This window comes from Python bivittatus, unplaced genomic scaffold (genome assembly GCF_059951505.1).
Source record: "Python bivittatus isolate LINGU-HERP-01145 unplaced genomic scaffold, Pbiv_v1 ctg000980_np1212, whole genome shotgun sequence".
In the NCBI taxonomy this organism is placed as follows: Eukaryota; Metazoa; Chordata; class Lepidosauria; order Squamata; family Pythonidae; genus Python; species Python bivittatus.
The window spans coordinates 56,952,345-56,968,554 of NW_028277125.1; the positions used below are offsets into that span (position 1 = coordinate 56,952,345).

The following is a 16,210-nucleotide window of genomic DNA, read 5'->3' on the forward strand; positions in this document are numbered from 1 at the left end:
TTGTATATATATTTCTGGTCTTTGTAGAAATAGATTGTACTGCACTTAGATCTCTTGTACTATAATAGATCATAGATGAAGGTTATATGATACTGATTATATTTAGAAATACTTCCATTCTTTGTCTAGCAAAACCAATTTAAAATTCTGTGCAGCATAAGAGAAAGTAATCTGGAGAGAATGTTTTCTTCTTTTCCTCTAAAATGTTTCAAAAATGTGCTAATAGAGTAGTTGTTTATACAGTGGGGCAAAAAAGTATTTAGTCAGCCACCAATTGTGCAAGTTCTCCCACTAAAAAGATGAGAGAGGCCTGTAATTTTCATCATAGGTATACCTCAACTATGAGAGACAAAATGGGGAAAAAAATCCAGAAAATCACATTGTCTAATTTTTAAAGAATTTATTTGCAAATCATGGTGGAAAATAAGTATTTGGTCACCTACAAACAAGCAAGATCTCTGGCTCTCACAGACCTGTAACTACTTCTTTAAGAGGCTCCTCTGTCCTCCACTTGTTACCTGTAGTAATGGCACCTGCTTGACCTTGTTATCAGTATAAAAGACACCTGTCCACAACCTCAAACAGTCACACTCCAAACTCCACTATGGCCAAGACCAAAGAGCTGTCGAAGGACACTAGAAACAAAATTGTAGACCTGCACCAGGCTGGGAAGACTGAATCTGCAATAGGCAAGCAGCTTGGTGTGAAGAAATCAACTATGGGAGCAATAATTAGAAAATGGAAGACATACAAGACCACTGATAATCTCCCTCGATCTGGGGCTCCATGCAAGATCTCACCCCGTGGGGTCAAAATGATCACAAGAACGGTGAGCAAAAATCCCAGAACCACACGGGGGGACCTAGTGAATGACCTGCAGAGAGCTGGGACCAAAGTAACAAAGGCTACCATCAGTAACACACTATGCCGCCAGGGACTCAAATCCTGCAGTGCCAGACGTGTCCCCCTGCTTAAGCCAGTACATGTCCGGGCCCGTCTGAAGTTTGCTAGAGAGCATTTGGATGATCCAGAAGAGGATTGGGAGAATGTCATATGGTCAGATGAAACCAAAGTAGAACATTTTGGTCTAAACTCAACTCGTTGTGTTTGGAGGAGAGAGAATGCTGAGTTGCATCCAAAGAACCCCACACCTACTGTGAAGCATGGGGGTGGCAACATCATGCTTTGGGGCTGTTTTTCTGCAAAGGGATCAGGACGACTGATCCATGTAAAGGAAAGAATGAATTGGGCCATGTATCGTGAGATTTTGAGTGAACACCTCCTTCCATCAGCAAGGGCATTGAAGATGAAACGTGGCTGGGTCTTTCAGCATGACAATGATCCCAAACACACCGCCCGGGCAACGAAGGAGTGGCTTCGTAAGAAGCATTTCAAGGTCCTGGAGTGGCCTAGCCAGTCTCCAGATCTCAATCCCATGGAAAACCTTTGGAGGGAGTTGAAAGTCCGTGTTGCCCAGTGACAGCCCCAAAACATCACTGCTCTAGAGGAGATCTGCATGGAGGAATGGGCCAAAATACCAGCAACAGTGTGTGAGAACCTTGTGAAGACTTACAGAAAACATTTGACCTCTGTCATTGCCAACAAAGGATATATAACAAAGTATTGAGATGAACTTTTGATATTGACCAAATACTTATTTTCCACCATGATTTGCAAATAAATTCTTTAAAAATCAGACAATGTGATTTTCTGGATTTTTTCCCCCATTTTGTCTCTCATAGTTGAGGTATACCTATGATGAAAATTACAGGCCTCTCTCATCTTTTTAAGTGGGAGAACTTGCACAATTGGTGGCTGACTAAATACTTTTTTGCCCCACTGTATACTAAGACAGAATATCAAGACAGATGTTGATATTGATCCACTGCTTCAAAAGGCATACAACACTTCAAAAGTATTTGAAATAATTTTCCATAGAAGGAGTTCCATTATACCTTTCCATGAATAAAAAGCAAATTAGATGTTCACACAGAAAGTCTTCTGCATATTCTGGCTAAATCTATAGAGTCAATATGAGTATTTGAAATTTAGTATAGTTCTCTCTGTGGAGTTCTTGGTACTCTCTGAGCTTGGTTGTTTGCTTGCAGATGTTTCATTACCCAACTAGGTAACATCATCAGTGTGAGTGAGTTTGGGGTTTGCTGCCTGTTTATATGCAGTAGCTTAGTTCTCCCTATTATGGTGTTGAAGAAATCCTCAAAAATTAGGCAGAGTTAAGAAAAAATGGTGCAGCCAAGAGGGGAAAATGAGCAGAGCCACAATAAAAATGGTGTCATTAATTTTAGCAAGTACAGAACCGGATTCAATAGACTGACTAGGTAATATTCTTAACTGTATGCCTCTTCAACTGTGGTGTAAGCCCTAAAATAGGTTCACACTATTAAAACCAACTTTTTCAAACACTCAAAATCTGAAAGGTTCTGGCCCTATCCATGTCTACATTATAGACAATTCACTTTGCATTTTGTCCCATTTTTGGTAAATAACGTCCCCCATCCAAAAAACTTTCCATGTTAAGTGCAGCCTCTAGCCATCAAAAGATAGTTCACTTCCTACATTAATTCATCAGTGGCTCCTTAACAGTTTAAAAAACTGGCTGATACGTTAGTGTTAGTAAGCCAAGGTGCCTACTGTATTGAGTGAATACATTTATTGGGGTAATATAAGCTAGCCAAAAAAAGAAAGATATTATTGTTTCACTGATGTATGCTAAATAAATATTAATTAATCATAGAGTTGGAAAGGGCCATTTAGGGTACTGAGTCTAATGCCTTGCTCAAAGCAGGATCTAAATTAAAGCATCCCATATAAATTGTGTCTAGCTTCTGCTCGAACACATGCAGTGAAGGGGAGTCTGCCTCCTCTTTGGGTAATTGGTCTGACTGTTAAACTGGTCTCCTTGTCAGAAGACATAATGTTAGACTATAAACTAATTAGAATACAAATACTGTAGCTGAACAGAAGGGGTTGACATTGGTGGAAATATCGTTTGTTGCTGAAATGCAATAGTAAATTATAACACTGCTGATTTTCATTTGAAGCTATGGAGGAGATGCCATTCTCTCATATAAGCCTATCTTATTTTTTAATAATCCTTACTATATTCTTCAATGCAGATGATAACACAGATGTTGGTGAAGAAGACAGTTTCCTAGGCCAGACATCAACAAATCTAAACCCCCCATCTACATTCAGTTATTTCTCCCAAATTCCTAGCAGTGGTGATCCCTTTGGAAGCATTGGACAACCACCCTTAGGGATGGCAACCTCACTCCAAGCTGGAACGTCTGTTTTCTCCAAGCCTCCAGTTTCTCTCCCTCTTCTGCCTGGATCACAAGATGGGCCAAGTATATTTTCGGCTACTGTTTCCAAATCACAGTCTTTTAATACACCATCTACTTCAGTACAAGGAATTGGTACTTATCAAACACCTCAGCAGAGTGGTCCTCCACCAACAGTCTTTTCAACTCCACCTCAGGGAGCATCACAACAAGGTTATAATCCGTATCGTCATACTACTTTAAGTAGTAGAGCCAATCCTTACATCACTCCACCACAGTTGCAACAGACACAAACACCTGCCCAGGGTCCCCAGCCTTCGCCTTCTGTATCACCTATGCAGAAATATCCAACTCCCGCAGGGCCAATGCCACCGGTAGGAAGATTATCTTTCAATATATTGGAATTACTATAAAAAAGTTAAGGACTGAATGTTCTAGTGTATTGCTCCTCTAACAATGTATCCTCTCATTGTCTCACATCTTCCAGCATCTCAGTAGTAACGGTTTATGATTTGCTGAATATGTTTTGTAACTTGATTTAACTGAGAAATGAAAATCTAGAAATACATTTCTGAACAAAACCGTTTGAGACAAATATTACCCTTAAAATAAAAGTATATGCATTTACTATCTTGGCACCTGCATGATTGATTATTAGGTTGCATGAAAACAAAACAGAAATGAAATGTTTTTGACTTTATGGAACTTTTGACAGTCTTTAATTGCATCAAGTAAAGAGTTAATACTTGCTTAGTTTATTGGTCATATCTCAATCTAAAATATTTGCAAAATTCTGAGACTGACTAGTTTTTGTATTTAATTTGATAACTTTTGAAAGTTACATTGAATGGAGTTTTGATTCAGGATTTAGATGTGGAAACCAACATCTTCCACCTAGATCAAATTTGAAAATAATTGGTAATCAGGTATACAGAATTAAGATACAAATCCCATTTTGCTTTTTCTTGCTAGGTGTGAATGCTAACAATATGGGAATGCTAGTTTAAAATGTATAAGAATACTGTATCCTTGTAATTCAGAATGGAATTAATTGCATGTAATTAAGGCGTGTATCTAAACATAAAGTAAAACTTTGAGAATATTGAGGAAACTTTTTTTCCACTTTTCTTCACCCCAGTCAGCACTGTCACCTCAGACATCAATGTCAGCAGGCACACTTGTGAAGGCACCACCTGTGTTACTACATAACCAGTATGAACCAGTTCAGCCACATTGGTTTTACTGCAAGGAAGTGGAAAACAAGGAGCTATGGATGCCATTCAGTGATCTAGATTCTACAGCTCTAGAGAAGGTTTATAATTCTGGTAAGATTTAAGGATGGCCTTTGTGTAATAATTTTTTGCTTTGGACATGAAGAGAATGAACAAGCATATTATATGATATGCAGATCATATTTACAGTGAGACATTCTTTGTGTATTCTTACAGTCTTTTTCAGTGAGAATTTGAGACCTGGCAGGTCTCATGTTTGGAGGCAAACAATTTCTCTTCAAAACTCTATGTGCTGCTTTGCTTTTCCTGATATCTTCTGAGTGGGTAGGCAGACAGGTACAGCCTGCTGTCCTGGAAATTATCAAATGGCAGAGCATTTTTCACCACTCTGTGTACTTCAAAGAGTAAACAGAAAGTACCATCTTGTTAAATATAGGTACATACATTTTTTCTTGTCATAGTACAGAACTTGATATATATAACATTTGATGACCTTGATCACAGTTATTCATGAAGGAATCAACATTAAGTATCCAATTCTATAGGAGAGATTTTCCTTCACTTTTTTCCTTCTTCCACTGTGCATTCCCCAGATCTACTATGAAAGATGCCACAAAGTCATACATTTGAATAGTGAGGAGCAGTTCTGCCAAGATTCTTCAGATAAACAACTCTCTAGCCATTTCAGTGTAATAAGACTGGATACCGAATACTTCATTATTCAAAGAGGATTCCCCCCCTAGTTTTCATACTATTTCTCCTGTTTCCTTCCTTTGGTATGGTATCTGCTGAGCTTTCCTGTTCTGTCCCTGCTAGTGTATTTCACATATTGTCTGTTTCTAACCATCACCAATGAGCAAGGTGGAACAACTGGTGAAAGAGACATACTATAGTAATCTAGAAAACTTTCCAAAATGCTTAATTTCCCAGTAGGAACTTTGGTTCAGAAACAATATCACTGTTCAGCGTAAAACTTGAAGTGAAGACTTCTCATTTCTAATATCCACAAGTTAGTTAGTTGAGAAAGGGAAAAAGGTTGCTAAAATAATAATTCTCTTTTTAATCTTTAGTGCAACCTGATCCAGAGAATGTAGTCTTGAGTACTGATGGAGGACGCTATGACATTTATCTATATGACCGAGTGAGAAAAGCTGTGTATTGGGAAGAACAACAATCTGAAGTAAGACGATGTACTTGGTTTTATAAGGGAGATAAAGACAGCAGGTTTATTCCTTATACTGAGGATTTCAGTGAAAAACTAGAGGTGAGTATTTTTAAAATTAAGGCAGCAATATTAGCTGTAATAAAAAAATCCCAAATTCATACTAAAGCAAAGTTTATTTCGAATAAAGCTTAATAATGTGCTACCACATCCACATCACCATTTTTAAGATCATTTTATTATTTTCGTGGCCTTTGAGCTGGCTTTATAAAAATGTTGGCGTAATATTAATTTTAAGCCAAAATTTTGGTTTAAATTAAAAAACCCTGCTTGTTGAAAATTAGGCTTTTATTTTCTTAGAAAGTTTTCTTTTAAAAAATGCAAATTATTTTACATTGGATAGATTGTATGTGGCAAAACCTGGTATTGAACTGTGACATGAACAGTGGGAAAGAGAACTACAGGTAGTCCCTTGGTTAAGAATGCCTAGTTTAAGGATGACCCATAAGAACGGAGCCTATTGTAGCAAAATTCAAGTTAAATGGGCAACAATTCAAGTTAATTACACAATACTACTTATACAGTATTATACAATAATACTGTTTTGGCTTACATACAAATTCGATTTAAGACCTTGGGAATGGAACTCATTCTTAAACTGGGGACTACCTATGCAATCATGATTATATTATTATTCAGTTGCCAAAATGAATTATTTTGAGGGTTAATATACTATGTTAAATTCAGTAATGTATTCTTCATATACATAGCCCAGATTATTTCATCATACAGCCCACATGTATTTGAAGCTAGACCACTCTATGCTGCATTAGCCCTAAATAGAACTTCATATTGTTGGTATCTGGCTTTTATTGTGGCTTCACATCCAACAGCAAAGTGCCATTTAGAGCATCTGAGGCATGGAGCACTATGGGAGAAACATCTTTGTCTCTCTAGTTTTCATTATATTTCAGATAGTTGTCTGCCTTTATAAATTTGATTAATTGGTGAGAAATACATAGTCTTTATACATAAGTTATAGGAACAATTTGAGACTTAATATAATATTATAAATGAATTTAAATTACATTCTTCTGGCATTGTCCTTTGATGTGATATCTTGATGCTTAAAAAAGTTTTAGTTATATAATTGATCTTCCTTGTAGGCTGAATATAAGAAAGCTGTTACCACAAATCAGTGGCATCGGCGATTGGAATTTCCAGGTGGAGAAACTTTTGTTATGCATAATCCTAAGGTAATGACAATTCTCATGGTAAAGCAGTGTTGCTTAATTAGATACTCTGGAGGGCATCAGTACTGTATTAATATTATCACTGTGCAGGAGAATTATAAGTGGGAATAGAAGCAGGAGCCTGTTTTGGGCCACTGGGGGAGGTTGAAATGATTTAAGGGTGGTTTTGGATAGTTTTAAGCGTAGATTTTGGAGGCTTAAGGGTGAGGATTGGAATGATTTACCTCCCAGAAGTCTCCTATTACTATTCCCATTGTTAAAACCCTGAAAAGCACCAAAATTGTAAAAAAAAGTCCAAAAACCAATGAATTTGGGGTGGATAGAAAGCATGCTGCTTAAATTCCATCAGTTTACTGCCAACATTTGATGGAATTATCTTGCGATGTGGGAGGTTGCAAATATAGTGTTGCGAGTCACAAGTAGCACATGGTTCATAGGTTGCCTACCCCTCAGTAAAGTTATATAAAGACCTAACTTAATTTTTTAAAATAAGATATACTCTTGTTTGGGGCCTAAAATAGTGCCATTTTGCTTTTTGAAGAGAAGTTAATCCTATCTGTCCTTCAATCTCCTTAGTAGTATCCCTACTTTAAGAAATAGCTGCTCTATTGGAATCTGATATTGGATGTATCTTGCCAACAGTGCAGTTTGAGATTTTGAGTAATGTTTTGTCACAAATCATTATTTTAAACTTTGACTAATCTTTTAAATCATTTTGGAAATTTAAATAAATAAAACTTTGCTTTTGCCGAAGTATGTGCTGAACAATCTTATGCTGTGTTTTCTTGGAGAAAAAAATCTGTTGTCTCCATAAAGTTAATCCACCTAAGCTATAGTATAAGTTTTATTGCATAAGTTAAAATAAGTATAAATGTGCTACATTGATTGTGTCTCAGGTTATAGTTCAGTTCCAGCCTTCTTCAATACCAGATGAATGGGGCACCACGCAAGATGGTCAGACCAGACCAAGAGTAGTAAAACGTGGAATTGATGATGATCATGAGGACATTCCAGATGGTAAGTTGTCCAGGATTTCAGACAAAATATTCTCTTATAGTCTCTTGCTTTCTCTTTACATACTAGGGTGAAGAATATATTGGCTCCCAGCAAACTTCTGACTGTAAAGATGCTAGCAATGAGTAAGGCCACTGTCCAGAATGGATAGAACCTCTTCCCTCTGGACATGTGGTATTTACCCAGAGATGCCCGAGAGGCTATTGCCTCAATCTCATCTTCAGATCACAATTTAAGGGATGCCTTAAAGCGCCTTCAAAGCTGAATAGAAAAATGCTGTAAATATATAGGAACATTTAAATAGGAAACGATGCCCTGTAACATTTATTTTTGACTTTAATTGATAGTTTTTATTTTTATTTTTATAGGTGAAGTTTCTCAAATTGATCATTTGGTATTTATGGTTCATGGAATTGGCCCAGTCTATGATCTGCGCTTCAGAAGCATTGTTGAATGTGGTAGGATTATTTGAGTATTGGTACAGGAATGCTTATGACAACATACTTCCTCATTCATTTCTTCAGCTGGTACCTTACTATGTTGATTCTTAAATCTTTATTTACAGTTGTCTGTAGAGGCATTTAGTCATATACACTAAAGTGTTTAGGCCAATCTTCAAATTGGATTTCAAATCAGCAGATGTTGCATCAGAAATATAAACATACAAATTAAAGTTCCATGTGGTTAAGTGGGTAATGGAATGAATAAATTGCTCCAAAATACATTTAAATAAATGCTATATTATCTTAAAAAGCTATAAGTGAAAGAAAGCAGAATTATGAACTAGTATTATTGATAGACTTAGTATTTAGAAGTCAAGACTTTCCAAATGATTAGGAGAGGTGAAGGATGATAAATTGCTCCTGATGCTTTATTCAAGTAAACTACAAACATATTTTCTAATGTTTTGGGAGGTAAACGCTGTAGAACTTGGTGGGGTTTTAAAATCAAAATATGATTGAGTATATTTAAAACTTTAGTTATGTTTTTACACCTTTTTTGTGCAGAGTTTGGACTAGAAAATATTTTTCAGGAATTAGAAATTCTGTTAGAGACAGTATGCACATAATCACTATAAACTTGTTCAGTTAATGTTAATCTATGCCACCTTTACTACTTTTCTCCCTTTTTAAAAAGTTGATGACTTTCGGACAGTATCCCTGAAATTGCTGCAAACGCATTTTAGGAAATCAGTAGAAGAACATAAAGTGAGCAGAGTCGAGTTCCTGCCAGTTCATTGGCATAATGCTTTGCATGGAGATGCAACAGGGGTGGATAGGTAGGTCTACTGTACCCAAATATCACTCATCCAATCAGCTTGTAATATGTTGGAAGTAGATTTGTTCTTTGATCATTGACTACTATCTCAAAGTTGATCAGTTGTGATTTTAAATGTCCTTTAACAGGAATAATTAATCTTTGTGATGGTTTAATTTAGAATTGCTAAATATTTATTGTTACCATGAATAAGATACCATATGCTGAGAACTTACGTTGTACTAACTTTTTCATTAGAATAAAAAAAGCATTGAATTTGTCCTAGCATTTTATTCCATTTTTTAGTAATTGCAGTTTATTATACTGTACCTGATTTGTCAGATTAATAGGTAAAATTAATACCATTGGTTGTGAAATTAGTTTGATCCAACCAACTGTGGTTAAGGCTGATTACAGTTTACAGCTTGTACAAGGATGGGGAAAATAGAAGATAAATGTAATAAGTCTTGTTCTTGCCATACTAAATAATTGCTAATTGTGATATTTGAATGCAGCCAGTGTGAGCCCTTGAATATTTGAACCAGCCATTCTAGGATACTAGAGGTTAAATGACTGTTGCATTTAAGTGTTAAGTGTTTTTGAATAATTCACCTGAAATCATGGAAGTGCAAATTGTAATATGGTAAAGTGATACTGGCATACTTCGGCATACTTCATGTCATTATGTCTAACATAACATGTGGCCCACATTATGAATTGCAGGATCTTTAGCAATCTGTTTTATGGAGTTTGAAGGGAACAGGTCTGTCCCTGTCTGGTATGTTGATTAGGTTCACATATTGCACTCATGGTTTGTCTAACCATGGATTATTGAATACATCACCACTAGTTAGATTCACACACACAGTAAAACCTCAGTTTACTGAACCTTGATGCAACAAACCAAATTTGTGTCAATTTAAGTAATTACATCATCCAACACATGAAGTTAATCTGTATGATGGTGTAACTTTCAGTTTAACAGAGGATCATGAATAACAGACCTCCTTTCTCCCAAATGGTCTGTTAAATTGGGGCAAGGCTGTTAACAGGGAGTAGAGAAGCTACAAGGAAGGTAATATCATGGTGACTATGGTTGATTTGTAGTTTTGAAAAATGATCTGTGAAAACTTCTTTGGCAATTTTTAATCTGGAGTTTTCTTGGTTTAGCAGTTTATTGGAAACACATTACTTAATAACGATCTATGTAATTATGTATTTCAAGGAATATTAAAAAAATAACATTGCCAACTATTGGACGCCTACGCCACTTCACCAATGAGACTCTACTTGATATCCTGTTTTACAATAGCCCCACTTATTGCCAAACAATTGTGGATAAAGTAACAATGGAGATGAACCATCTGTATGTACTTTTCATGAGCAGAAACCCTGACTTTAAAGGAGGAATCTCTGTTGCTGGCCATAGTTTAGGTAATGCAATATTTTAAAATGATTTGTTCAACACAACATTTTAATTGCATAACTCTTGAGAACTGTTGTCTAAATGAGAGTTTTAGTTCTTGAAGTTGTAGCTAGATTTTCGTCCTAGAAACATCTCTGGGTATTCTGACATGGTAAATGTATTTCTATTTTGTCAGGCAAAGGGAAGGTTGGGTAGCATATTTAAGAAGCCAATGTGTAAATCACTATTTAAACCCAGACAGTTGAGAGATCTCAAAATTCTTCTTGTAATGATACATTTTGTGTCTCCTAGGATCCTTGGTTCTATTTGACATACTGTCCAATCAAAAGGATTGGACTTCTGCAGTTAATTCTGTTCCTGTTGCTGCCAATGGTGCTGTGAGAGATGTGACAGATGACCAGCAGGTATTTGTATTAATAAACAATTTTCCTTAATATTTTTGTGATTGCTGAAAAAACTTCAACCGATCACTGCAATATTCAAAACACTAAAATATGTAGCCTACTCAAATTGCACTGCTATCATACTTTACAGAATGTCTTCTCCCCTGCCAAGTATATGTGAAGTATTTTTTTTTAAGAAGTAGGAAAAATAACTTGTATCATTAACTTTTTCATATATTTTGTCAATTCTTGAGGATGGTTCTACTGCACTAATCAAGGAAAAACATTTTTCTACACACTAACCCATGCATGCACAGTGTATGCTAATCTTTCAGGTTCCTGAAAGAACCCATCAGTATTTTTATTTAGAATCTTAACTGTTATTGTTAAAAAGAGCTCTGTCATAAACAGAGCTCCCTGCATTTTCGCTAGAAGCTATTGCAAAATATATATTTTCTATATGCATTATAATGAGATCTGGTAATGCATTTGAGAATTAATAAGTGCTTAACACTGATGTTTTTTTAGATACAAACTACATGTTCTGCAATCTAAACAGGACTTCTCTTTGTGGTATGGTGGATTTAAGTGAGCACCAAAAGTACATACATCCACTCTATGAGATTTATTTTTGAACTGTCTACTTATTCATTAGTGAAATTGATTTATTTTGACTTCTGTTTGGTTTTAAATTTTATATTCTAATGTAGATTTTTTTCCTTTCAAGGTGTCATTGAATTCTAATTCTGCTGGTTGCCTTTCTCATTTAAATGATGAACATATGGATCATGAGGAGGAGGAGGATATTCCAACTTTGCAAAGAACTTTGGAAATGCTTAGTTTGTCTGAGTACATCAGTACTTTTGAAAAGGAAAAGATTGACATGGAATCTCTGGTATAGTAAAAATTGAAAAGTAACATTGAGAATACAAGTTAATACTACATTTGTTTCTTTGGAGGCATCTGGATTTGAGAGGGAAAAGCAAAATGTTTAGAAGAGTCTGATCTATTATACTTGTGTGAGAGAGAGACACACAGTGAGAGATAGTGTGCATGTGTATATATACACCCATACACATACACCCACATATACTCGAATATATTGTAAGAGGAGAGTTCTGAAGACCCAAAGCACGTATAAGGGGTTTGCACACAGAGCTCCATATGAGGTGGGGTTCTGAGAAAGCACAAGATGTTCCATGTATGAACTATTTTGTGTACATAGGAGTGGTTTGGGGTTTTTGCCTGAACTGACCACGCATCTTTTGAATATTTGCGTTTGCGCATGGAGTGAAATGTGACTACTTTGTTCCAAATGTGTTTTAGCCCAGATATACAGCAGAACACAGTACGTGTGAGCAGAAGTGGTTGCAGGGAAATGGTTGGGAAAGAAGCAGGGAAAAAGTCAAGGACATTAAAGCAGTGGTTGAGGGGAAACAGGGATGGGAGGAAAGGAAAAGTGCTAAGAATATTGGGGGATAGGTGGGCTGGTGAGATATGTCTCACTGGAGCATCAGTGGTGTTGGCTGACAAAAGGGAAAAAGATGTTAGGAAGATCAAGAGCAAGCAGATGGGATATGCTGTGTGCTGCTAACTTCTGAAGGAAAGAAAGGAGGGAACAAGTGAGCAAAGAATAGCAGCCTTATCTACTTGGCCTATCTGGATTTTGTATATAACTTGGAACCACCACAGTAGATTTTTCCAAGCTGTGGCTGACCCAAAATAGTTTGATAGAACTTCCAGAATGAGATAGTTTGTTTGAATTCAAAACAGAACATCATTTCCGTTTTATGTACACCCCTGAAGAACCTGTTGAGCCAGAAATCGCTGTTATCTGGAGGAATTTATATGCGTACATTAATGTGTGGCAACATAATGTTAGTGAATGTGGGTTCATGACTACCCCTCCCCTTGATCATTAAATGCCTGAGATATTTACAGTCTCTAAAATCATTTTAGGACAGTCACTAAAATGATAAATTCTTGAGAAGAATGAGTGTTTCCACAGAAGTTACCATATGTTAATTAATGGCAAATTTACGCGTGTATTTTTCAGCTCAATAGCCAGTTCTAGTGAATCCAAAAAGACAAGAGAGGAAATAGTTGCACAACATTTAGAAGAAGTGTACTAATTTCTCAGTGGGCATCACTACCCTTTAGGCTATGTGTTGTTAACAGGAAGCAGCTACATATTTTTTAGTTTTACAGCTTCATGGTTTTTTTTTTATGCTTCCTGTGAAGAAAAGGATTTCATATTGTCTCATACTCTGCTCACAGTCACTCATGCTCTAGTTATCTCCAGATTGGACTGCTGTAATGCGCTCTACAGGGGCTGCCCTTGAAGAGTATCTAGAAGTTTCAACTGGTGCAGAATGCAATGGTATGGGCAGTTATGTGCACTCCTAGAAGAGCATGTATTACACCTCAGCTTCGTAAGTTGCATTGGCTGCCAGTTTGCTTCTGGGTCCTATTCAAGGTTCTGGTTTTGACTTTTAAAGCCCTTCATGGCATGGAGCTGGGTTATTTGAGGGATCGCCCCTCCCTGATTACATCAGCCTGTCCCATTAGATCCGACAGGGAAGGTACGTTACACATCCCATTGGCCAGGAACGTGCATTTGGTGCATCCTAGGAGTTAGGCCTTCTCTGCCGTGGCTCCCTCCTTGTGAAACATTCTCCCTCCTAAAGTTAGGCTCACCCCTTCCCTGCTGTTGTTTAGGAATTCCCTCAAGACCTGGTTGTGTTATCAGGCCTGGGGGTCTTTGGGAACTGGAAACATTCTTAGATGGCTCCACTGTAATTGATATTCTGCTCTCTGCTCTCTCCATGGGGTTTGTATATTTTAAAATCTAAAATTTAAAAAAAAATTGATAAAGTTTTTATTTTAATCATAACTTTTTATCTTTTTCTAATGCTTGTTTTTATCCACTTATTATTTTATTTAATTGTTGTATGCCGCCCAGAGTCACTTTGTGTAAGGTGGGCGGCTATATAAATGTGATGCATAAATAAATAAAAAAATAAATAAACACATTTTGTCCCAAAGCACCCGTGAAAGCAGGATCCCCATATTTAGCTGACCTAGTAAAAGCCATAGCTTCTTGACTGAAGGACAGGCCAGTGTGTGAAGCTGAATTGATCTCAGGACACTGCATACTTGAATTAGAAAGCTTGGGACACATTCCTTGGTGCATAAAGGAATCATTGGAATGAATGGTGTTTAGGTTGACAGAATCTGTAGCTTTCAACTTTGGTGAGAGTTGAGCATGGGGTAAGAGGGATTCTTTCTCCACACTGGGTGAAGTTTCAGGTGTAGTAGCCAGAGATGTGAGAAAGAATTGAGCTGCAATTGGCATAAGCTTTTTACTGGTATCTTAGAGGACTACTCTGGGAGGTTTACAAAGAAGTTAAAATCAATTAAAAATACAATGTAAAATGGTCCTGAATAAATAGAAAATAAATATAATCCAAGAATAGAAGTTAAATTGGCAAGTAGCTTGGGGAGCATCATCAGGGCGCCAGCTACCCCCAGGATTGGGTAAGATTCTTATTGCCCCAAGCAAGTTGGCAGAGCCAGGTCTTTAATTCTTTCTGGAAAGCCGGGAGGATAGGGGGAGCTGCACCTCTTGGGGGGAGAATATTCCAAAGGGTGGGGGAAATGGCAGAGAAGGCTCTCCTCCTGGGCCCTGCCAGCCGACATTCTCTCACTGACAGGGTCCATAACATGCCCTCTCTGCCTGACCGGGTGGGACTGGTTGATGTGATGGGGGTGAGATGGTCCCTTAGGTAACCTGGACCCATGCCATGTAGATTGAAAAGTTGTTTTAAATCACTGAGTCTTTTCAAAATAGTAAACTGTTCCTTCCTTGAGGGTTGAGAGGATGTAGAAACATAAAAGTCAGCTAAATTTCCTGAGATAAATGAAAATGGATTAAAAATGAAATAAAAACATGAGAAAACAATAACTGCTACAGCTACATTGCCATTACAGGGGTGGGTAGGTGGGATTTGTTGGTCACGATAAACTACTTTACCTTTCTCTTTGATGATATTTGGGGACTAATAGATGTTCTAGGTTTACAGTATTGGTTTAAAATATTTATTCTGTATTTTAATATATTTTTGTAAGTTCTGGCTCCTACTGCTTTCAAACTGCAAGGCAAGGATAAATGGGGGAAATGCTGTTATTTCAATTACACAGACTTGGTTATACTAGAGTATCTTGACTTGCCTCCCAGGATTCATGGGAATGTTCACCAGTGCAAATGTGATTCTCTAATACTACTGAAATGTCTGTACTTCTCTTTGTAACTAAACAAATATAGGGAAATAGTTATCTGTGTTCTTTTAAAGGGAAAATATAAAACTTAATTTCCTTCATTTTTATTTTTAAAGTTGTTGTGTACGGTTGATGACCTGAAGGAAATGGGAATACCTCTTGGGCCTCGGAAGAAGATAGCAAACTTTGTAAAAGACAGAGCAGCCAAACAGGTGGGAATGGTACCTTTGCCTTGAGAAGCAATCTCAATGAGTCTCTGCTCGTCTGTTTTTGAATATTAACATATCATCACAACAAAGAAATACAAAATAGGCAGGGTAATAACATATTTTATTGATCCTATATTTGGAAGAAATGCCCTTCTGTCAAACTATTATATTTAACATTCAGCTCCTAATAGAATTTTTCTATTTGTAATCCTATTCTTTATCATATCAATTTGATGCTGACTTTAACTTTAATCAAGAATGCCCCTTATAATTCAAGAAAGTTAGAAAGTATTGCTCTTAACATTTAACCAATTTCCATCATGCAGCTAATAAGAAAATATTACTGAAAGCAGACAGCTTGAATAAGCAAAATATACTGTAATGTTGTATCTACCAGACCTGTCAGTCAATCAAATCTCTATTGAGGTCATAGACCAGCATAAGGAAGGTGGTGCACAGTCATTAAAAAAGCATAAAGGATACATAAGACAAAGCAAACATTGATTTCTAAAATTCCGGGTGAAGTTTATGGTGGTCTAGATGTCTTTGAAGGAGCAGGGACAGTGCTATGGCTGTGAACGGCAGCCAGCAGTGATTTCTGGGCGGCCAAGTATCTGGTCTTTCCAGATACAGGAAAGACAGAGATCGTCCACTTGCACCCTGGACTGCTGCTCCTAATGAGAAGACCATGGGA

At 36.9% G+C, this 16,210-nt stretch overlaps 1 protein-coding gene across 2 annotated transcripts in view; it reads left to right on the forward strand.

The window, feature by feature from the left end:
* The window catches only part of SEC23IP (SEC23 interacting protein), a 43,691-nt gene that overhangs the window by 2,242 nt on the left and 25,239 nt on the right, over positions 1-16,210 (forward strand). For both annotated transcript variants that reach the window (XM_025174530.2, XM_007440420.4), the window contains exons 2-12: positions 3,138-3,676; positions 4,441-4,627; positions 5,605-5,798; positions 6,863-6,952; positions 7,846-7,966; positions 8,332-8,421; positions 9,101-9,242; positions 10,446-10,654; positions 10,938-11,050; positions 11,757-11,924; positions 15,424-15,519. In XM_025174530.2, coding sequence (XP_025030298.2) covers positions 3,138-3,676; positions 4,441-4,627; positions 5,605-5,798; positions 6,863-6,952; positions 7,846-7,966; positions 8,332-8,421; positions 9,101-9,242; positions 10,446-10,654; positions 10,938-11,050; positions 11,757-11,924; positions 15,424-15,519 — 1,949 coding nt within the window. The remainder of the gene's footprint in view (positions 1-3,137; positions 3,677-4,440; positions 4,628-5,604; positions 5,799-6,862; positions 6,953-7,845; positions 7,967-8,331; positions 8,422-9,100; positions 9,243-10,445; positions 10,655-10,937; positions 11,051-11,756; positions 11,925-15,423; positions 15,520-16,210) is intronic.